A 23,673-nucleotide genomic window follows, 5' to 3' on the forward strand; every position below is an offset into this window, starting at 1 on the left:
GACATTACAAGTGGTTATGAGTAGAAATAATGAAATTAAGAAAGGGAAAACAACTGCTGAAAAACTGTTTTTTGACAGTGAGATCTTGTACGCTGTAGAACAGTCACATGGGAAAGGGGTGCAGTTTGTTTGGCACATTTCAAACAAAACTGGACAAACCACAAATTAATGTACAACAAGGGCACTGGCAGAGAGAAGGACTAGATGACATAATAGATGTTTTCCATCATTCCATGGTTCTGACTAACTCTAGGTTCCATTAGCTAGTTATGTTTTTCTCTAACTTCTGTAAAATGGTGTTATGACTGTTTGCAGAAAAGACTATGACATTAAGGTCAGGAACACATGGCTGGTCCAGATACAACAGTGAGCAAGGAATGTTTTCGTTCCAAGTAATCCTTTCCCCTTTCAAAGCTTAAAACTCTTAACAAAAGTGCGTAGCTGCAGAGAATTATGGGTACTTGTTATTCCTTGGTATCCGGACTATGTAAAACCTAATTCTTCTGACCATTAGAGGTTGCCTACAGGAAATGGCTTGGTAATCAGACTTGAAAGTGATGAATGAACATGGCTCTGTGTAAATGCAGCACAGACACTCTGTTTGCCTAATTTAAGAAATCTATGTTCTTTGGAAATGGGTTATTGTTTATATGTGTAAATTTTTAGGATTTTTGGGGAATAGACTTATTTTCCTTTTCTTGCTTTTCTGAAGCAAGGTAACTTTTTCCCCTTAGCTGCAAAATCTTGTAACCTAAGACATAAAGCATTGTTGGCTGGAGTAAAAGACACTGTTAAATTCCTTTTTTTAAAAAAGATCCATGCTGTGCAATATAAAATCCAAGGCTGAGATAGTTATTAGGCTGGCAGTCAGGTTTTTTGGGCAGAGGTGGGCTGATGAGGAGAGGGCGACCTTGGTACTTCTTAAATAGCAGCCCATCCAAAGAGTAATATAGCAATGATATTTGGGGGACATACTTTCCCCCCCTCCTCTCTGTGCATAGATTACATTAAAATGACTAAGCCATGGTGGGAAGATAAATCTATAAATTTATAAGCCACAGTTTTCAAACCTATAGATTTCAATGGGAGCTTGGGTTGCTCAGTATCTCTAAAACTATGCACTCTATTGAAATGCCAAAATATGGGTTTAGAATCCCAACTTTAGGCATGCAGGTTTGAAATTTTTTGTCCTGGAGGAAATGAATCTTCTGTTTACAATGAGTGGCATCTCTGGTTTTAATAACAAGGGCTGTGTAAATCTTCTGTCTTTAAGCCAAATTTGGCTTTAGCACAAAGACAAATTATTGGGCTTGCAGAAGTCCCTCGGTGAAGTCTATGGCCTGTATTATGCAAGAGGTCAGATTGATCAGAATGCTACCTTCTGGCCTTAAAATGCATGAGCTGGATGTGCGCAGGGTAAAGTGCCCTAAAATAGGTTAAAGGGTCCCAGCAGAGAAGTCTTCCTGTGTAGGATGAATGTCCAGTAGCACACAGTTGCTGGAGTTGGCACAGCCCCTCTCATCTGCCCCAATGTCCCATTATTGGTGTAAAAGGATGGGAGGAAGCCTGGTAGTGGAGGGGAGAGGAGATGTGGAAGAGCAGAGCTTAACTAAACTTGAACCTCTGCTGTTGCAAGGGATGTTCTGCCAGCTGCATAAGTTGCCGCAGGTCTTCTCTTGCTTTAATTTACCCTGGGGGTGGGTAGCCCTGAATGGGGAGAACCTCAACTGATTCACTACCACTACCATTTTCTAGCACATCTAAGCTGCATTTGGATGCTGTGGAAAATCCAGGCCTTTGAATCTCTGGCTGTTATTGTCTGAACTCTTAATATGCTGGAGTTAGCTTCAATTTAGGAAGAGTGGCTGGAGAAATAGGTTGGCTCCTCTGAACTGGATTTCTAGCAGAACGAAAGTTCCAGGCCTAATGAGGATTTGTAAAGGGCTAAAGTGTTTTTTTTTTTTTTTTTTTTAATAACTTTTTCAGAAAATAGGGTAAGAGTTTACTTTGGAATAGCAATATTTACAAGCTGCACTGTCCACATGCTGTTTAAATTTAATGAATGTCTGACACCTGTATGTACTCAGTGAAGTTAACTGCTAAAGGCTCTTGTCTAGCATAAATACTCTATTATGAATGCCATGTCTTAAATATTCTTTAAGTAAATTTCTCTTCTAATTTTAGCAGACTACATATTTTTAATTTTGTAATTTGAGCTCCCCTTTCTCTTGAAGGTAGTAGGAGCTTTTATTGACGTGAGTGGATTGGACTCCTAGACCCTGACCCAATAATAATTTAGCCCATGAGTAGTTTAACTGACTTCAGTGGGACTACTCACATGTGTAAAGTTAAGCATGTGCTTTAGTGCTTTCAGGTTCAGGGCCTTAGTTCTTATAAATGTATTTCTTTTGGAAGAAAAAGGAGACCTAATCGTATTTAGAACCAATTAAATATTTTAGGCTTAGTTTATAATCCAGCTGGAAGTACATTGGCATTGTATTTAAATATTGATATAATGCATGGCTCTAAAAGTGAAATCCAGACTAGTTATTCACATTCTAGTCTGTAGTACTTCCAGATTAAACTTTAGTTGCTTCTATGGTAGACATGATTGATTACAGTTTTCAACTTGATTAACTTTCAGGAATGCACAGAAGGAGAAATGCTGAGGAAACGGAATGAAGGGAAATGGAAAATGTACTGTGCATCAGGTTTCTTCTTTTAAGACAGCTGCAGTGCAGACAGAATAACAGAATTCTAAGTGTTAGCATCTTCCTGTTGTGCCTAGGCATTTGCAGCACAGATGGGAGAACAAGGTTTTAGTCTCCCCTCAAAACACATGCCACTACTCTTATGCGTAGACAAGGACATATAAATGGTCTGGGTAATATCTTTTGGCCAACCACCTAAATAATTATGAATTCAGTGTGTATGTGTTTGGGGTTGATCCATTGGAGGGAGGTCTGTGGGTATCCTTCTGCAGGAAATTCTAATGGCTGTTTGGTGCAGTCTGGATCCTTTCAAAGGCAAAAACTTTGCTCTGCAGGAACCAGCTATTACCTTTGTGTATACAACTCCAAAGTAATTCTTAAAAAAGATAGTTTCTGTAAATGTGCATGTGTATATACAGTGATATGTACACATACATAATTGGTTTTATATTTTAATGTAACTTTTAGAATTAAACTTTTTTTCCGTACATGGTGTTCTTTCCCTTACCTTTCCTCAGTCTTTCTTCTATTCCCCGGCAATTTTCCTCTTCCCTGTTTCTCATCTCCCCTTCCTTCCTCATGCTGTCTCACTATTTTTCCCTTCTGATTTGTTCTCTGTCCTTCCCTTTTATTTTTCTGCCCTCAGCCCCTTAGAAAGAATGTTTTATCTCTTCTCATGTACTTTCTCCCTCTCCCCAAACATACCATCTTGCCCCATATCCACTCCTCTTTCACGTGCATATATGTTTGCTCAGCACCACCTCAATTCACTAGCTCTCTTCCCAGTCATACACCACTCCAATCCACTTTTTTCTCCTAACCACACTTGGTGAACTGCCCCCAACCAAGACACCCCCCTTTCCAATCCAGTCTGTTTTCTCCCTCCCTGGAAAATGCATTTGGTATTCCATCATCTCCCCGCACCACCAAATGCTTTCTGTGTATCTCCCTATGCCCTGCTCCCAGCAAAATCCATCCCGTGTATGTCTCTTATTTCTTCACTCATTGTCCTTATAATATCTTTTGTGGTTGAGTTGAGGGAGGAGTGCTGGGAGAAATCTGATTCCCAGATCTCTCTGGGGAACAGGAAGGCTATAGGGAGCACAGTCTTCTTCTCCAGGCTAGGGAGACAAGAGGCAAAGTTGTTCACAGTCTCTCAGAGAGAGCAAGCACAGGCAAGACAGCTTCTGTCCAGGAACAGAAGGAGTGAGTGACTGCCGGATGCTCTTTCCACTTTCCCTCTCCCCACATTGGGGTGGGGGTGCAGGAGAGAGTGAGTGGTTTCAGGGCTCTTACTCTTTCTCACTAGGAGGAGATTCGATGGAGGGAAGGTTAGCAGCTCACAATGAGAGGGAGCTCTGCCTGCTCTAATATGAGAGCAGACCGAGCCAGTGGAGAACAGCTCACAGGACCCATTCTATACCAGCTCATTGACCAGAGTGGGCCTGTACAGTTGGGAGAACTCTCAGAAATTGAAACACAACACTGTGAATTAGGGAGGGTGTAACTCTGACTTCCCTTTCCTTGGTAAGTTAAATTCAGTCCCTGAAGAGTAACATGCATTTTTGCAAGGCCTTTTTGTTTTTCATGGTTGTATCCTTCTACAACCCGCTTTCAAACAGACTCTAATGCATGGTTTCCTTTCCCTTTTCCTGGATTGCTTCGCTAATTCCGCCAAGTAACTGATGAGAGGTTGTCGTAAATGGAGAAGATACATATGTATACAGACGTTCATGAAGCCAAAAATTTAACCCAAGCGCTGTATTACATGACTTGCCCAGGTTCTTTCCTTTTGAGTCATCTGCAGTCGTGGGAGAGGGGGAGGACAAGGATGCATTACAGTGGGTACTGCCTGACTATAGTTGGGTAGATAACGTATGGCAGCAGTGTAAGTAGTGTCCAAACATAGGGTGTTGGTGGGGAAGTGGGAGAAGGGTTAGAGTTATGACCCTCTTTTGTAGCTTTGTCACCACCATTACAGCCAAAGCAATTGCCTGTTTTGAAGGAAGATTTCTTATTTTAATGCTTGTCATACCCTACTTTTTGATTGGCCACAATTTTAAATTGCTTAACTTGCAATTAATTTACAAACTATCAATTATAGGGTTTTCTATAGAGTCCATCACATTAATATATAAACAGTGGTCTGACTTCGCTGTTGGCCTAATTGACAAACTTGAGTTGAGTTGTGCCTGTGTATGCCAGATGTAAATTTGGATTAATATTTCTAAAAGATAATCAGTAATAATCAGTTTCAGTAATAGTTACACACAGTTTTGCTATCCATCTGCTTTGTGAGACACCTGATTTGCTGGGGGTGGGGTGGGGTGGGGTAAGGAATCATTTAACATCACTGTAGCACAGTTTCTCCATTTCTAAAGTGGTAGTAATGTTTACTTTGACGGGATAATGAATGGATGCATGGAAATTATGTTGAAATCCTTGAATTAAACGAGGAGTCCGGTGGCACTTAAAGACCTAACAGATTTACTTGGGCATAAGCTTTCGTGGGTAAAAAACCCCACTTCTGCAGATGTATGGAGTGAAAATTACAGATGCAGACATAAATATACTGACACATGAAGAAAAGGGAGTTACCTTACTTACAAGTGGAGAATCGGTGTTAACAGGGCTAATTCAGTCAGGGTGGATGTGGTCCACTCCCAATAACTGATAAGAAGGTGTCAATACCAAGAGAGGGAAAATTGCTTTTGTAGCGAGCCAGCCACTCCCAGTCCCTATTCAAGCCCAAATTAATGGTGTTAAATTTGCAAATGAATTGTAGCTCTGCAGTTTCTCTTTGAAGTCTGTTTTTGAAGTTTTTTTTTTTTTTTTTGTTCAAGGATGGCTACTTTTAAATCTGTTATTGAATGTCCAGGAAGATTGAAGTGTTCTTCTACTGGCTTTTGTATGTTACCATTACTGATGTCCGATTTGTGTCCATTTATTCTTTTACGTAGAGACTGTTCAGTTTGGCCAATGTAAATGGCAGAGGGGCATTGCTGGCACATGATGACATCTATCAAATTAGTAGAAGTGCAGGTGAATGAACACCTGATGGAGTGGCTGATGTGGTTGGGCCCTCTGAGGGTGTCGCTAGAGTAGATACGGGGACAGAGTAGGCAACAGGGTTTGTTACAGGGATTGGTTCCTGCGTTAGTGTTTTTGTTGTGTGGTGTGTAGTTGCTGGTGAGTATTTGGTTCAGGTTGGGGGGCTGTCTGTAAGCGAGGACTGGCCTACCTCCCAAGGTTTGTGAGAGTGAGGGATCGTTTTCCATGATAGGTTGTAGATCGTTGATGATGTGCTGGAGAAGGTTTAGCTGGGGGGCTGTACGTGATGACCAGTGGTGTTCTGTTGTTTTCCTTGTTGGGCCTGTCCTGTAGTAGGTGACTTCTGGATACCTGTCTCTCTCTGTCAATCTGTTTCCTCACTTCCCCAGGTGGGTATTGTAGTTTTAGAATGCTTGATAAAGATCTTGTGGGTGTTTGTCTGTGAGGGATTGGAGCAAATTCGGTTGTATTTTAGGGCTTGGCTATAGACAATAGATTGTGTGATGTGTCCTGGATGGAAGCTGGAGGCATGGAGGTAAGTATAGTGGTCGGTAGGTTTCCAGTGTATGGTGGTGTTTATGTGACCATCACTTATTTGCTCTGTAGTGTCCAGGAAGTGGATCTCTTGTGTGGACTGGTCCAGGCTGAGGTTGATGGTGGGGTGGAAATTGTTGAAATGCAGGTGGAATTCTTCAAGGGCCTCCTTCCCGTGGGTCCATATGATAAAGATGTCATCAATGTGTGCAAGTAGAGGAGGGGCGCAAGGGGACGAGAGCTGAGGAAGCGTTGTTCTAAGTCAGCCATAAAAACGTTGGCATACTGTGAGGCCATGCAGGTACCCAAAGCAATGCTGCTGACTTGAAGATATAAGTTGTCCCAAGATCTGAAATGGTTGTGGGTGAGGACAAAGTCACAAAGCTCAGCCACCAGATGTGCTGTGGCCTCATCAGGGATACTGTTCCTGACAGCTTGTAGTCCATCCTCTTGTGGAATATTGGTGTAAAGAGCTTCTACATCCATGGTGGACAGGATGGTGTTTTCAGGAAGATCACCAATGCATTGTCGTTTCCTCAGAAAGTCGGTGGTGTCTCGAAGATAGCTGGGAGTGCTAGTAGCATAGTGTCTGAGAAGAGAGTCCAAATAGCCAGACAATCCTGCCTTAAGAGTGCCAATGCCTGAGATGATGGGGCATCCAGGATTTCCAGGTTTATGGATCTTGGGTAGCAGATAGAATACCCCTGGTCAGGGCTCTAGGGGTGAGTCTGTTAGATTTGTTCCTGTGCTATAGCAGGGAGTTTCTTGAGCAGATGGTGTAATTTCTTTTGGTACTCCTCAGTGGGGTCAGAGGATAGTGGCCTGTAGAATGTGGTGTTGGAGAGTTGCCTGGCAGCCTCCTGTTCATGATCCAACCTGTTCATTATGACTACAGCACCTCCTTTGTCAGCCCCTTTGATTATAATGTCAGAGTTGTTTCTGAGGCTGTGGATGGCATTTCATTCTGTACGGCTGAGGTTATGGGGTAAAGTGATGCTGTTTGTTCACAATTTCAGCCTGTGCACGGCTGCGGAAGCACTCTATGTAGAAGTCCAGCCTGTCATTTCAACTGTCAGGAGGAGTCCACGCAGAATTCTTCTTCCTGTAGTGTTGGAAGGAGGGTTCCTGTAGATCAGTGCACTGTTCAGTGGTGTGTTGAAAATATTCCTTGAGTTGGAGATGGCAAAAGTAGGCTTCCAGATACAGACTAACCTGGCTACCCCTCTGATACTGGGCATCCTTGAATGAAAGGTGCTACAGGAAACAGAAGTGTCAGTTGTAACCATATTCTATTGCCTGCATGAATGTAATGACCTATATTTGCAAGGCCAGTAATTTTACTCAAGAGCTGGAGATGTTTCTTGAAGTCCTAGCAGTGTTTAAGAAAAGAGGCTCAACTGTAAATTAAGGTCCTTATCCACTTTAAAAGCTTTTTTTCTTGGCAAATACCTTAATTGTCATTGTGAGACATTACTATTCTCTGGGAAGGTATTGCTGCCATTATTTATTTATTTATTTATTATATTTATTTACTAGCCACTATGCTATTGGAGTAAAATTTTCTTTTAATACTGTGGAAAACATGGAACTTCCAAAGCCATATTTCATCAACATTTGTGAGGGAAGGAAATAAAACAGTGAGACAGTTAATTACGATCATGGCAGTTGGACTGAAAAGACTGACTTGGCAGGTGCTTCTTGCTGACAGTTTACCCCTACAAAGCCCTGACAGAAATGTCAGACTCAATAAAATCTTTCAGACAGTGTGAGCGGAGTGATTTTTGTGTGGGAGTGTGCTGGCAGGGGTCTTTGGTATTTCAGGAACCCTTTACCTCAGTACCTTATAGAGAAGTTCAGAATTCTGGTCTATTTGAGCAGATATTAATTTTTTGATACCAACTATTTTGTTATGTCAATGAGTTTTACGTTTGTGTCCATGTTAATTTTTTTCCTTCCAGTTCCAGTAAAAGAAGTAATTTGAGATTGCCATTTGCAGGAAGATTTTTAAAGCTCATACCTTTCAATATTTACTTTAACTTTTTTGGTAAAAAGACTAAACTTTTATGTAGGTCTTGTCTAATATTATGTGGTAGATACAATGGGCCAGATTGTCCCCTTCTCCGCCCCCCCAATGAAAAACTGTGGGAAACTTTTCCCATAGAAATCTCAGTGATGATTCCCATATGGAGATTACCCTACAGTATGCTATTGGGTGGAAGGGTTCACCTATGTATGGTAAAGCCTGTGGGGTCTATCCCCTAACCTGGTTATCTCCATGAGTTCAGGGTCATCTGTGCTGAGATGCTACCCTTGCCCATGGCAGCCCTCTCCAACTTCTCCCAGGCTTACCAGCAGTGTAGTCCCGGTGGATCTACCTGAGAGTGATGTAAGCGTTACATTCTCCTTGAAATCCATCATAATCAGTGTTCAAAACCTGGCATGGTCAGCTCACCAGTTGATACTTCACAGGTAGATAAGTTGAATTCCATGTTTTACTTTAGTGCCCTGCCTGCTCTGCATAAACATTAAGTTCCATGGCGCATCTTGTCAGAGTAGGTGGTTCTCCTGGAGTGCCCTTACACCGTTCTGCAATATCCTGGGTGTCCCCTGGGCTGCCATCCTTCTCTCTTTCTTAAAAGGCTGACTTTGTGGTGCTCTGTACTTATTTGCCCAAATCCTGTTCATTTTACCCCTATGATCTTTAGTAGTACTATTCATGTGAGTAAAGTGAGAAGGATTAGGCCCACGGTTTGTTAATTCAGATGATTTGAGATAAATGCCATATAAAAATGTAAATTAGTCTCTTAAACCTCATTTAATTTGTCAGAGAGGTGTCATCTGTGAGTCTGAGCACAGATCCAAGACCAGGAACTGCTGACTTCTAATCTCAGTTCTGTCACAGACACTTCTGTATCTTGGGCAAGTCACTTAGTCTCCCACCACCTGTAAAATGGGTACAAAAATATATATCTACCTCATGGTTTTATGATAAGGGTTAATTTGTTAATGTTTGTATGGAATTCTTAAGTGGTAGGTGGTGGTATTTATTTTGTTATTACTTTACTATTTTTTTTTCTTTTCAGATTTACTTTTGTCCCATGAGTGGGGTTATGCTTTCTCTTATCAGCCTACTGCAAATATAATTTACTGTGACCCTAAATCTGTTTTCTTTGAAGTCAGTTGCAGCACTGTCTTCTGTGGGAGCAGCACTGGCCCTTTGTATGCAGAATAGTAAGCAGTCATTGTTCAGTCATTTTTCTGGAAAGTTGAACAGCATAGTCACTGTTGCTGAAATCAGTTGAGCATGATGTAGTTCTCTTACTGATTTAAAAAAATGTAGTTGAGTTTGGCCTCCAAGTTATGTGGCGGCTTCAGGATACTGTATTTAAACCAGATAAGAGGAAACAGGAACTTCATAATTCTTACAGGTATCTTCTTTAGGTGCTTAAAGCATTGTTTTGAAGGAATAAGTAGGTTCTTGGGTTGATTTTAAGATGTTAATCCAAAAGACACTGGTGAAGCTTTCTTTTGATTTTCTTGGAATTTACCTTCATTGTGCAATCCTTGTCTTCCACCTTATCTACTACATTACGGTCCTGATTCTGCAACTTCACTTTGTTCAGGGTTCCTGCACCAAGCCTCACTGAAGTTGACAAAGTTCTGTGCAGGCAAACTGCTGAACCTGATCAATTTCAGGATCAGGGCTCAAGTAAATTTCTGAGTTAAAATGTTATATGCTGTATTCTGCAAAACTACTCATTTTAGATCAATCCTGCAAACACCTCTAGGACTAAGGGTCTGTCTGTGTTTTCATTATGAATGCTTGTTTACAAATTTCTGTAATGAGCTGGACCTTTAACTTCTCATTTTGGGGAGATATATCTTTTTAAATTTTAAAAAATCTGTTCAGCTTTTTAAGTTTAAGAAGTGGAAAAAATAAATAGCAGATGATTATCTCAAAAGTGGCTTCCTTTTTAAAAACTAGTTATTTAGCCTTGGAAGGCTCAGCTTGGAGCTAATTTTAATGGGCATTGGATCAGGCTCCAGGAGCCGGGAGGAGGAAGGGAAACTGAGGTTAACCCCTTGTTTGTCGTGGTACCAGTGCACCCTGTCACAGAATCCCATATGTTGAGCAGCACATATGCTGCTTTGGTTGTCAATCAGATAGCAATGGTTAATTTTAAGTCTTGCATGCAATATAAATACACCTGTATTCTAGGAATCTCTCACTTCAGAATGCACATGGGAAATGGAGCTTTCACTACTATTGAGGCCTAATCTGTCTGTTTTACACTAAATAGTGCCATAACTATATAAATAGTTTCACGTGGCATACTTTGGAATTCAGGGAATTTGTGTTATGAGTAAAGACATGCATACGCATGCTCTCTGAAATCAATGGGCTACCTGCACAGTTATTTACACTTCAGTGGGAGTAAGGGTGGTAGTTTCTGGCTGCAAGTGATTTAAAAAAACTAAGTGCTATGCTTTAAGAGATTATTGTAAATGTGTAGAAAGTGGTTTAAAGAGGATTTGACAAAAAATTTAATCCGTACACAGAAAGAATGACTTGCAAACTGATTGTAATGCTTAATACTTAGCTACTGCTTTATATTTTTCAGAGCACTGTACAAACATTAATCCTATTTCATATTTTTAAAAAGAACTGTGTAATTTTATTTTCACAACATTACAAAGGATTTAAAGTTCTCAGGCAGCAATGAAGTTGCCAGATTTCTCTTACCCCCTTTTTTATTTTGGAGTTGTGGGAATTTGTGGTGAGGGTGAGGCACGCGTACGCTCTCTCAAACTCTTAATTTTGACTGCATTCATTCTCAGTCAGTTTGCTGACAGGAAATGAGTCTGTACCGGTACGTGCCTTTTGAGGACTATTTCTGTGTAGTTGTGATGATGAAATCAGTGTGTGGAAGTCAGGTAGGGTGGCGGGGGGGTGGGGGTGTCTTGGCTGGCCGTTGGTTGTGGAAATGTGTAAGTAGGATTGGAGGGCTAATCATAATTTGTTTTTCTGACTGCCGTATGTATCAAAAGTCCAGGCAGCCTTAATGAGCATTGCCTGCATTAATTTGAAACCCTTGCTGGGAAATCATGGGAAAATGGAAAAATGCATATTTGTATGTCACCCTTCAGATTAACAGTTTATGCAGCACTGGAGCTCCTCGGAGCACATGGTGGTGATGCAGTTCTGGAGCAGCTGGTGAAGAAATCTCTAGCGATAAATGTCTGCCTGTCTGCATTTTTATAGGATATCCTGTTAAGCCAAAAGAATCATAGAATCATAGAATATCAAGGTTGGAAGGGACCTCAGGAGGTCATCTAGTCCAACCCCCTGCTCAAAGCAGGACCAATCCCCAATTAAATCATCCCAGCCAGGGCTTTGTCAAGCCTGACCAGTTTATTTACTGTAGAATACAGGCTAAATATGTTGCGCAATATGACAATCTAGTTTGAGTAAATACATGCAAATTCCAGGCAGTTGTCTGTGTATCAGACATTTTATTTTCAGACATTTTATTAATTTTTTTTCAGCCACCTGTCTTTACTATAAAATATTTTTCCTCTGCCTGTAGCATATTCCCTATCTGATGCCAAATAATAGAAAAGGCCATATTTCTTCACTGGGATCTGCTATCTTGGGCTGTTGGTCTGGTACCAAATACCATTGACTTCAGTGGGGCTCTGCATGGATGTAGGAGTTCATACTGTTGGATTAATGTACAGTATTGGGGGAGGGGGGAGAGTATGTTCTTAAGCCTTATGTATACATAGCATGTAGGTTGGAATTTAACTTTGCTTTTCACTCTTTGAAAACATTTGGGGATTTTGCCATCAATGAGATTAATTTAGATGCTGTTCAGTTACTTTCCAAGTCCACCCTGTTCATGATTTTTATACTTGGGATAAACATTGTCTCCATACTGAAACTTGCAACATAGATGTTCGTATCAGGAGGGATCCAATGCCTCCCCCCGCCCTCAAATAAAAAATAAAAATAAACACGTATTCCTGCATTTCTTAAACCAAAAAAATTTGCCCCCTCTCCCGGTGACTTCTGGTTTCAGACCATTTTCACGTGCAATTTTCATTTAGACCCTGATCTTACAGAGGCTTTCATGCCTAATTGTTTGTCTATGAGTAGTCTCACGGTTGAGATGTTAAGCCTATGTATAAGTCTTTTCAGGATACAAGTTTTACAAAAGTTGACTCTAATTTATTTTAAAGATCTATTTCCTTTGAAAAGTATTTACTAACCTGCAAACAACTATAGTATTGTATCACATTCCGCTCCTTTTAAATAGATAGGGCTGTGACCTCTCGGTATGTTAGAAATGCACTCATTTCACTGGGGAATTGTTAACACTGCTGCAACACAACAAAAAAAGCTGACTAAGAAACGAAGTCCCTTCTCTAATATTTCTCAGCAATCCCCTTGGCTCACCCCATTATTGTGTTAGGCAACATTTATTTAACCAGGAAGCAGATGTCTTCCAGATTCTGAATATCAGCAATAAGTTAAAAATCTGTTCTTTCCCCCTTGAAAATTATAGAAACTCTAGTTATTTTAAATATATATATTTTTAATTGTTGCAATGTTAAGGCTTCTTTAGCGATATAAGTGGTGCTGGGGACAAAAGAAATATTTACCAAAGAAAGGAGGATAAATTGAGCATCACTAGGAAGGTATTATAAATAATGGAGAATAACATTTGTTAAAATATATTGGAAAGTGTCCCTTTAAATACAGGGAGACAAAGTGGCACAAAATTATGAAGAAATGTGAGTAGTCTGTAGGGAGCAATCCTGTTATGGCAAGGGGGCTGATCCTGGATGATTTACTGTGTCTTTTACATCTTTGGTGGGCAAATCCTATTTGATAACAGTCTGAGTTTTACCCTGCGTAAGGAGCAGGCCTTAATTCGATGATTTAAATTCTGTTATTTGAGGTCAGTAAAATTTTAGTCTTAACACTGTTTGGCTTTACTCCCCACCCTTTCCTCCCCCACCTGTTTTAAACTTCTCAACTCTACTTGCAGCAGTTGTTCAGCAGAGGGAGCTTTTGGAACAAGCTGTTGATTTGTCTTTGCCTTCAGGAGACCAGTATTTTGGCTTAGCCTCATAGAAAATCTCACCCATCTCAGAAATCAAGAGTTCAGAGTCTGGTCCCAAGCCTGTGAATTTGTAGGCACAGCTTTGCTTCCATTCAGACGTATTAGGGTTTTTTAAAAACACATTTTAATAATAACTCAACCTTTATTCTGATTTTGTTTCAGATACTGTTATTGATGCTGACTTTTCCATTTCTTTTCTTTCAGAAAAGAACTGGCACTTGTTTAGTTTACCTTTTCTGTACCTCATTGTATTATATTTTCATTATATGCAAAGATGATCTATTGGCTTTGATATTAAGCTTCTTCCGTGTGTGTGTGTGTCTCTCACACACACACACACACACACACACACACACACACACACACACACACACACACACACACACACACACACACACACAAGACGTATGTGTATATGGCCCTAATATTTCCTGGGTCTTGCATCTTAGTATTTTTTGATAAAACAATATGCCCCTAGTTCTTATAACGTTTTTGAAATAAAGTATATTTCCCGCTGAATTACTAATTTTACCTATTATTTATTTACCTATTATTATTATCAATTTATTTACCTATTATTATTTGATGATGTCTTCAGACCAAAGCATAACATTTCAGAAAGGTTTTGTAAGTGGGATTTAAGTAACCGTACAGTTTGTTCCTTTACTTTGAGTTATTCAACATCTCTCTTCTATGTACATACATTTACTTGGGCAGAAGGCAGTTGGCTGATTGTACAGTGAGTTAACCCAAGTGTATTGTTGTTAGTTTAAAAAAATTAGAAGCTGTAATGAAAATACCAAATTACTTTTTTTTTAACATGTCTTTCACGTGTATTTAAGAGTTTTGCCATTGACTTTGTGTGACTTTAGTGTGACTAGAATCCGTTCCCAAACTTCTTCAAAGGCATAAAAAATATTTTGCCTTTGTTTTGGGGTTTAACGTTTTTGGGATTTCAAATCTTGATACTTGTATCTTTCTTTCCCCCAACTTAACTTTTTCTTTTTCTGTTCTTTTCTGTTCTGTTCTCCTGGAGAAACAGATGGATAAATTATAAAGGCAGGAAATGCATTTATGAGTTAGCTGGCTAGCACTCAAATTGGTCTCATTTGATGGAGGTTGAAGAAGTGAAAATATAGTGGAACACTGCAAAATGAATAAGTACTTGTACTTTGTACTGGATGGGGTGGCATAAGCAATCACCTGGGTAGTGGTAGGAACTGAGGTATTGTCTCTTAGGAAGCCTTTTGAATCCAACTATTCCCCCCTTAGAAATATTTACACCAGACTATTTATATTGTGTGAAAACCTTGTCCAGTCTGCCATGTCAAGGTAGTAAATGACAAGCTCAGACGTTTTTATGAATACGGAGAAATCTTTTGAAGGGCTAATTCTGGAATATACCCTTAACTAGTTTACATGATTTATGTTATTTTTCCCCTCAGCTACTGAAGATGAAAGTGAAAAATCAGAAAGCTATTCTATAAAATTGAAAAGGTTTTTTTAATGGTTTTACAGAAGAGTAAACCCTTTCTCATTTGGTAATTATCTAGGAAGGGAACAACTAATCTGTTGCATTTTTGTTAATCAGGTCTTCAGGTGCTGGGAACGTAGCAGACCGTGTCTTGGCTCAGCTGTTAACGGAAATGGATGGGATAGAACAGTTAAAGGACGTGACAATTTTGGCAGCTACAAACCGACCGGATATGATAGACAAGGTAAGAATAGTTGCATTGTGGTATATTCTGGTCTCTTGTGAAAACTGGCTTCTGAAATAATTTGATTCTCTTTCAGTGGTTTCCCCTAATTCTCTAATCCATTTTCTGTTGAAGGGAAGATCTTTGAAAGACAAAGACAAAGGGAGAGGAAAGGGTTGTGTCTGCATTTCCTTTTTTTGTTACATGAGGCTTAGTGAAAATAAAAATGTTCTGCAACATCCTTAAGTATCAGTTTTCTGAAAAATTATTTTTCTTTTAAATCAAGCTCCCAGGATGTCTGTAAAATTTCTGTAGAAGCACTTGTGTCTATTTTGCTTTCAGAGTGTGTGTTTGTTTATGAAGGTGTTTGCTGGACTGCTGCATTAGTTATTTCCTTTGAAAATATTTAGTAATCCATGCTGCTAGTTCAGCTCATTTCCAGCCATAGCTGTTCCAGGTGTAAAACATTACAATTTCTTTTTAGATACCGAGTTGAATATATCTGGATAATAATTACAGCCCATTTTACATTTTGAGTAACCCAAATCTGTAGCTTACTGCAAAAAAAAAAAAATAATAATCCAAAACACTCCACAACTCCCCCAAATCACTTTAAAACAGTCCACAGCCATGTTCTCTTGTCCGAGTAAAAAAGGATGGAGTGGACCAAGTTTGAACTACTTTCCTCTAAGAAGCATTTCTAAGTGGTGCTCCTTACTCAAGGAAGTCTTTCCTTGCTTGACTTTGCCTCCAAAAAACACAACCCTCTATCACTTGTGTGCAAGAGACGGTCCACTGATGGCTGTTATCATTAAGGCTTTTTTATATGCTTTGTGTGTTAGCCACTAGGGTAGAGCAGGTCAGGAATTTTCCCCTCAAATAAATTTCAGTTGAAAATGTCATTTCTAATTGAAACTATCTGTGGGAATTTTTTTGATTCTTGCCAAAAAAAAATAATTTTCTATTGAGAAAATGTACACTAAATATTTAATTTGGCATCAGGTCAACCTGAGTTGAAACATTCTGATTTGTCATATTGAAGAGAAACATTTCCTTTTGGGTCAGTTGGATGTTATTTTCTGTTCACCTGAACTGCCACAGTGCTTCCTGGAAGCTGAAGTTTGGGTGCCTCATGCCCCCATTTCCCTCTATGCGCTGGACTCCCATTATGAACCATGGTCTCCCCTCTGGTTGGACTATCTATTTTGAAAAATAAATCTAGTCTTCAACTTTTTGTCCCGATTTGGGAAAATATCAAATTTTGAAACATTGGCATTTCCCTATGGATGGAAATCCCAATCTTTGACCAGATATGCTATAGAACAGGTTCTCATCCAGGGGGCCAGTGTTAGACTCACTGGGGCCCAGGGCAGAAATCTGAAGCCCTGTTGCATGGAGCTGAAGCCCAGGGCTCTAAGTCCCGCCACTGGGCGCTAAAGCCAAAGCCTGAGCAACTTAGCTTCGTGGGGGCCCCTATGGCATGGGGCCCCAGGCAATTGCACTGTTTGCCCTTAACGCCGGCCCGGGCTTTTATAAGCAGAAAATCAGTTGTTGTGGCACAGGTGGCCCGTGGAGTTTTTATAGCATGTTTTCGGAGGGGGGCTCAGAATGAAAAAGGTTGAGAACCCCTGCTCTAGAGCAACATAATCACATTTGAGCAAGACATTCCATTCAGAAGAGGGCAGTACAACACAAACACGCTAACTACTAAATGACAGTAAGCAAAACTCATCCTCGAAATTCGCCTTCTCCAGCAACCGGCTATCAAACCCAACAGGCAGCTACCAATCTGTAATATTAATAGCTGCTCAGGACTTCTGTTACTAGCAATACTGCATTCTGCAGCTACAACTTCTGCTGCAAAAGCAGACCTCTGTCATGTAGACTGGAGGATTTTAAATTTCATCTGCTGGTTTTGTTCTAATCTCACAGTATGCAGTGCTGGTCCATGCATGGATCTGTTTGTACATCCACTTCTTTTGGAATAGTTTATTTTAGTTATCAGCTGCTGCAGAGCAGCAGAGGGAGGAGGAGATATACTGCTGAAGACAGGAACCAATGAAAGGAGATTTAGATCTATTTAGAAATTAGCCAAAAGGTTGAAATTTTACTGAACTTAAACAAAATTTCACCTATGGGTAATAAAGACGGAAGGTGACGAAGCCCTTTTATCATCCCTGGCTTCCCTCAGTTTTGCCATTTCTGGCAAAGTGCAAAATAAATGGTTCCGCTGAACAAAATACTATGTAAATACCCGCAGTAGAAACCCTGGAGCAAGGTTGTAGATATTCTGGTGGTTGAGAGGAAGAATTCTGTTCCCTTATATCTTCATGAAAGTCACATTTCCCATTTAGCTGAGATTGGAATTGGGTGACGAGGATTTCCCTCTTAGTGAGGGAAAGGGTTTTCAGATGAATATAATTTAAATGCAAGGGTTGCTGTTAACTATTAGCTTCTCTTCTTTTATCCTGTGTAATTTGGGCTGCTATGTCAGGAAGTTCTTGCTTTGACTTCAAAACACTAGTTTATGTGTCTCACTACAACTTGCCCAGTGAAAATGCCTAGGAAGCTCTTGATTTTGCCAACAGACAACGAAGAGGGAACACATGCCCATTAAGTTATAGTTCGTTCTGAATAGAAAAGGTCTTGGACTGCCTTACAAAATTTAAAATCTATGAGAAATGGATAAGACTAATTTTCTTACATTATTTTTTAAATACAAATTATGCTTCTCCAACTTCCTTTTATTGCTGATTTTTACAGAGCTGTATCGTTGTTTTATTTATTATTGAATTGGACAAAAGGAAAGACAAGGGAGAAGGAAAATAAAATCATTTTCAAAAGATTTAAAATATTTTCTTCTAAGGAAAAGAAACTCTCTTTTAAAGGGCTATTTTATAGATGGGTATAGATTAGAATCTTGCCATTCCACACTGACTGTGGGAGGAGAGAGACCAAGTGCAACTTAATGAAGTTTGAGAACCAGTGAGTCAGTGTGGTGGTGTTTGTACATTGGAGCTGGAAAGTGTAATTTCCAGCTCAAATGAACATGCCCGTGCTAGCTCTGATCAAGCTGGCACTCTCAAAATAGCAGTGTAGCTGCAGCTGCACAGGCAGTGGGATGCGCTAGCTACCTCGAGTACAATCCGATCTGAAATCCTAGGCACGCTGGAGGCACAACTGTTAGCCATGCAGCCACAGTTACACTGCTATTTTTAGTGCACTAGATTGATCAGAGCACAGGTATCCCTACCCAAATTGGAAATTACTCCTCCAGCTCTAGTGTACATGTACCCACAGTGACACCATGCTTCCTACAAGCCAAGTAGGTTGCACCATTATGCTACTCTATCCCAGGAGTCACGGACGCTTACAGTGGTTGCTCTTTCTCTTCTTTGGAAGGGAAAAGGGAGAGGGGTGAACACTATAAGAACATCACTATTCTGGGCTTCAGTAAACTAACAACTGGAAAATGTTGCAATGTGGATTTGTGGTTTACATTATGATTAGTCAGTTTCCATATATGCCTTTAAAAACTTTTTAAAAATATGAATTAATGTAATGTTTTAAAATATTCATTAGTGTAATCACATATTTCCAATCAATATATGCCCTTCTCAAGCATTCATATGATGACTGTATGTTCACTTTAATGTGTGTTTCTTATATACTGTAAAAAATCACAAGTACAATGCACATCTGTGTTCTTTGCTTTGGTGTTGCAGGGATTGAGGAATACAGTAAATGTTACTGGAGGTTCTATTCTTAGCTTTGTAAACAGAGAAAAGTTTGGAAGGTGTTTGTGATATGTCTAGATGTATTAATTTACCAAAAGAGTAAACATAAATCCAGCATATTCCTGTTTATGTAGTTTCTTCTTTATCTATTAATATACAGTTTATGGTACTTTCCTATAATTTGAGACAAACTTTTGAGACTATAGAGAGCAAGTAAGTGGAAGATTATTTTTCCTCAGTCTGATGCAGGCTTTGCTGTCATTGTAAATATGGATATCAGGACTCTCTTATTTACACATATTTTTAGCCATCCATTTAACTGTAAACTTGGTTGGTACTTGTGACATACATTTATTAATTATAATAATTTCTTGGACTATCACCATGGTACCTAAGCACTATTGCCAATAACACAACCCCCACATTTAAGACTGTGTGAGACATTTTAACCAACTTCATTTCTCACATGATGCTAAGGTTGTTCTAGGTGGTTGCTACTTTCCTCAGAGAAAATGTCTTATTTTACGTACTTCTCTTGTTCCCGTATTTTTTCCCGTCTAATAAAAATTGCTCTTCCTACATTCACACGTGTGATGGGAACAAGATGTTCAGAGCATTTATTGAAGGTGCTGATGAAACAAAACACTGTTATGAGTAAATAATAATAAAATCCTTCCTGTTGTGCAACAGATAAGCTTAGTTTTCACCACCTGTGGTGTCTGGGGGAACAGCTGTGGGAATAGAACTGATGAGACAGACTTACAAGTATGGGAAATGATTTTAATTCATGCTGACTTCTAGGCTTGGGGAATAATTTTTGGGACCTAAAACATTTTAGGATCTTGTATACTCTTATTCAACCTAAAATTAAATGTTTTAAACAGACTTGTAATTGAGTGTGCACATTCTTTCCAAAGTGCTCTCTACCAAATTTCCTTGGAAGGTAACCTATGTGTTTTTCCTCCTTGGTATTCGCTAATCTAAACCAACTTGCTTCTCTCAGAGTAGCAGCTGTGTTAGTCTGTATTCGCAAAAAGAAAAGGAGTACTTGTGGCACCTTAGAGACTAACCAATTTATTTGAGCATAAGCTTTCATGAGCTAAAGCTCACTTCATCGGATGCGATGCTTCTGTGTCACAGAGTCTCAGCATACCCAAGGTTTTAGTAAAAAGAAAAGGAGTACTTGTGGCACCTTAGAGAGATCTTAACTCTTAGGTGAGAAGGGTGGATTGCTATCATTGTTACATGCCCCATGCAAATATCTTCTTCCTCTTGAGCAGTATTTCAATTTCCATTAGCAAGGGGACACTGAAGCAAGACACTGTTTGATCCCAAGGGAGTTCAGTGAGTGTTTCAGCACAGGAAGTGAGATGTATGTAGCTGAGAAATCAAATAGTTTTACCTCCTGCTGGGTCAAATTTGAATGTCAGACACATTAGATGTGATGTAAAACACAAGGTGTTGAATGAAGTGATAGTCTGTGGTCTGGGATGGCACCCTGGGGCTTTTAACAGCCTTACTCCCCCTTATCACGGAGTGCAGAAAAGTTGCATCCTCAAGTGTGTCATTTGCATAAGAATGACAGGATGTGATGGGACAAATGAAGATGAATGAGATGATGTGATGTCAGCATAGCCTATTGTTTTTAGATTGATGATGGTCTGGATTTCATCAGTGTTGAGAAGCTGGGAATGGGCGACGGGGGGGGGGGGGATGAATCACATGGTGATTACCTGTTCTGTTCATTCCTTCTGGGGCACCTGGCATTGGCCACTGTCGGAAGACAAGATACTGGGCTAGGTGGACCTGTGGTCTGACCCAGTATGGCCATTCTTCTGTTCTTATGCTTCAGAGCAGTATAAAACCAAAATTGTAGTGATGCACAAATAATGCAATGAATGCCAAAGAACTAGGAGTTTATACATGCTTTTTAAAAAACTGTGAATAGCCTGGAAGAATATGGGTTCAAATCTAAGATGTCTTGCATGCTGCTCATGAGTATGCTCTAAATATGCCAGTACAGAGGAACATTTTTCTCCTTTTTGTATTTTTACTTAGCCCTAAAAACTTTTTACCAAAAACACTGGGACCAAATTATTCTTTGGAGAAGCTTTACCACCCAGGGTTGAATTTAGCTCATTTATTTAAAAAACATGTGGACGCAACCCACTGTTCTGATCATGTGAACAAAATAAAACTGCAGCATGTGTTGTCCTCAAACTGCCAACAGTGAGGAAATGGAATGAAACTCTTTCCCCACAATCCTGTTTGATCTTGCGTGGTTTTGGAGGGTCCCTTTTGGTCAGAGGGTTCATACAGTGGTTTACAAAGTTAGTCTGACCCTCAAAATGTTGATCACTCAGTAGCTATGGGACAGCTCTAATTCAAAGTGGCTTATTTTGATGAAAATAAAAAATATATTTTATGGCGGTTTGGCAGAATCAGCAAAGAAATTCTAATTTCTGGCCTGCAGCAAAAGAAAATAATCTTTCCTCTTTAGAAACTTCAAAGTTCTGCCTTTCTTGAGGCTTATGGAAGAAATTCAAATATTTAGGTTTGCAGTTTTACGAGTTAAAGGAAATAAAGAATCTTGCATATTTATTAGTTATTGTCTGGAAATGTATCTGTTATTAAAGCAGGTGATACTGTAAGCATGTTTACCAGTCAGGTTTGCTGGCATAAATTACAGTTCCTATCACAGTATGCTCATTTATTTGTGTATTTGCCTATTTGATTACTTTAGGGCCTGCCTTGTACTCTTCATCTTGATCACACACAGGTCTTGTTTATGTAATGGCTTCAACATGATAGGATTACAGTTGCCCTGGTTACAAAGAAAAGCTGAGCTGGGCTTTGTACTTTGTGTATTCTACACCTGGCATCCCCTGATTTGATGGGGATGGGATCATAAAGGAGAACTTTAGCTTTCATTTACAATAAAAGTAAATCTTCCAGTCCTGTTCTTTACAGAGAGAGCCTTGAAAACGTAATATAAACCGACTGCTAAGGTTGAAACGAGGAAGAAGTTATACTTGACTTCTGTAGGATTTTGGGGGAATCTAAAGGTTCTGCCTAATGATGCCGTTACACACAGGGTTGGATTAAAGGTAGACACTATAGTCTAGTGCTCAGGGCTGCAATGCTTACAGTGATGTGACTCCATCAGAATGTAAACTTAATTTTTGTTTTCTAAAGATAAGTTTCTAGTCTTCATGATCATGATGAAAACCTTGAGAACATGAACCAAGCGTAACTGATGCAGTGAGGCCTACTGTGAGCCTGAAAAATAACTCTGAGAACTGCTGCCTTCATTTTATATAACTAAGGCCCTACCAAATTCACAGTCCATTTGGTCAATTTCACGGTGATAGGATTTTAAAAATTGTAAATTTCATGACTTCAGCCATTTAAATCTGAAATTTCACAGTATTTTAACTGTAGGGGTCCTGACACAAAAAGGAGTTGGGGGGGGGGTCGCAAGGTTACTCTGGGGGGGGATGTGCAGTACTGCTACGCTTACTTCTGCACTGCTGTTGGCGGCGGTGCTGCTTTCAGAGCTGGGCAGCCAGAGAGTGGCGGTTGCTGGTCAGGAGCCCAGCTCTGAAGGCAGAGCTGCCACCAGCAGCAGTGCAGAAGTGTCAGGGTTCCCTCCCAACTCTGAACACTAGGGTACAGATGTGGGGACCCGCATGAAAGACCCCCTAAGCTTAATTCTACCAGCTTAGGTTACGAACTTCCCCAGGCAAAAATTCTTCCTCGTCCTTGGACGGTATTGCTGCCACTACCAAGGGAGTTAGACAAAGATTCAGGAAAAGGACCACTTGGAGTTCCTGTTTCCCTAAAATATCCCCCCAAGCCCCTTCACCCCCTTTCTTGGGGAGGCTTGAGAATAATATACCAACCAAATAGATAAACAAGGTGAGCACAGACCAGACCCTTGGGTTTTTAGGACACTAAAAACCAATCAGATTCTTAAAAACAGAACTTTATTATGAAGAAAAAAGTAAAAGAAGCACCTCTGTAAAATCAGGATGGAAGGTAATTTTACAGGGTAATAAGATTTAAAATGCGGAGGATTCCCCTCTAGGCAAAACTTAAAAGTTACAAAAAAACAGGAATAAACCTCCCTCTTAGCATAGGGAAAATTCACAAGCTAAAACAAAAGATAATCTAACACATTTCCTTGCTTTACTTACAATTTTTGTAATCTAGATGCTTATTTCAGGTAGGGTTTTAGGAGATGGTTTTTCCTGCCCTGGTCCCTCTCTGTCCCAGAGAGAACAGCAAAAGACCACACAAATAAAAACCTCCCCCCACAGATTTGAAAGGATCTTTTTCCCTTATTGGTCCTTTTGGTCAGGTGCCAACCAGGTTATTTGAGCTTCTTAACCCATTACAGGTAAAGGAGGGATTTTATGCTACCCTGAACTGTATGTTTATGACCAGAAATAAGGAGGGCAGGGTGTGGTGTTGCCACCCTTACTTGTGTGCTGCTGCCTCCAGAGCTGGGCTGTCAGTCAGTGGCCGCCAGTGTCCAGCCCCCACCTCTGAAGTCAGCAGCACACAAGTAAGGGTGGCCTGGTATCCTATATTCACCCTTCTGTGCGGCTGCTGGTGGGGCGCTGTCTTCAGAGCTGGGCACCTGGCCAACAGCCGCCGCTTTCCGGCCCCCCAGCTTGGAAGGCAGCGCAGAAGTACGGATGACAATAATATGACCCCCCCCCCCCTAAAATAACCTTGTGACCCCACCCCTGCAAATCCCTTTTGGATCAGGACCCCCAATTTGAGAAACTCTGGCCTCCCCCATGAAATCTGA

At 40.2% G+C, this 23,673-nt stretch overlaps 1 protein-coding gene across 4 annotated transcripts in view; it reads left to right on the plus strand.

Annotated features, from left to right (window-relative positions):
- The window catches only part of AFG2A (AAA ATPase AFG2A), a 312,880-nt gene that overhangs the window by 87,260 nt on the left and 201,947 nt on the right, over positions 1 to 23,673 (plus strand). For all 4 annotated transcript variants that reach the window (XR_012158550.2, XM_073341065.2, XM_073341067.2 and 1 more), the window contains one exon: positions 15,015 to 15,141. Coding sequence is in view for 3 of the 4 variants with exons in the window: in XM_073341065.2 (XP_073197166.1) it covers positions 15,015 to 15,141 (127 nt within the window). In the remaining variant the exon portion in view is untranslated. The remainder of the gene's footprint in view (positions 1 to 15,014; positions 15,142 to 23,673) is intronic.

Source organism: Lepidochelys kempii, chromosome 4, assembly GCF_965140285.1.
Source record: "Lepidochelys kempii isolate rLepKem1 chromosome 4, rLepKem1.hap1, whole genome shotgun sequence".
Classification (NCBI taxonomy): Eukaryota; Metazoa; Chordata; order Testudines; family Cheloniidae; genus Lepidochelys; species Lepidochelys kempii.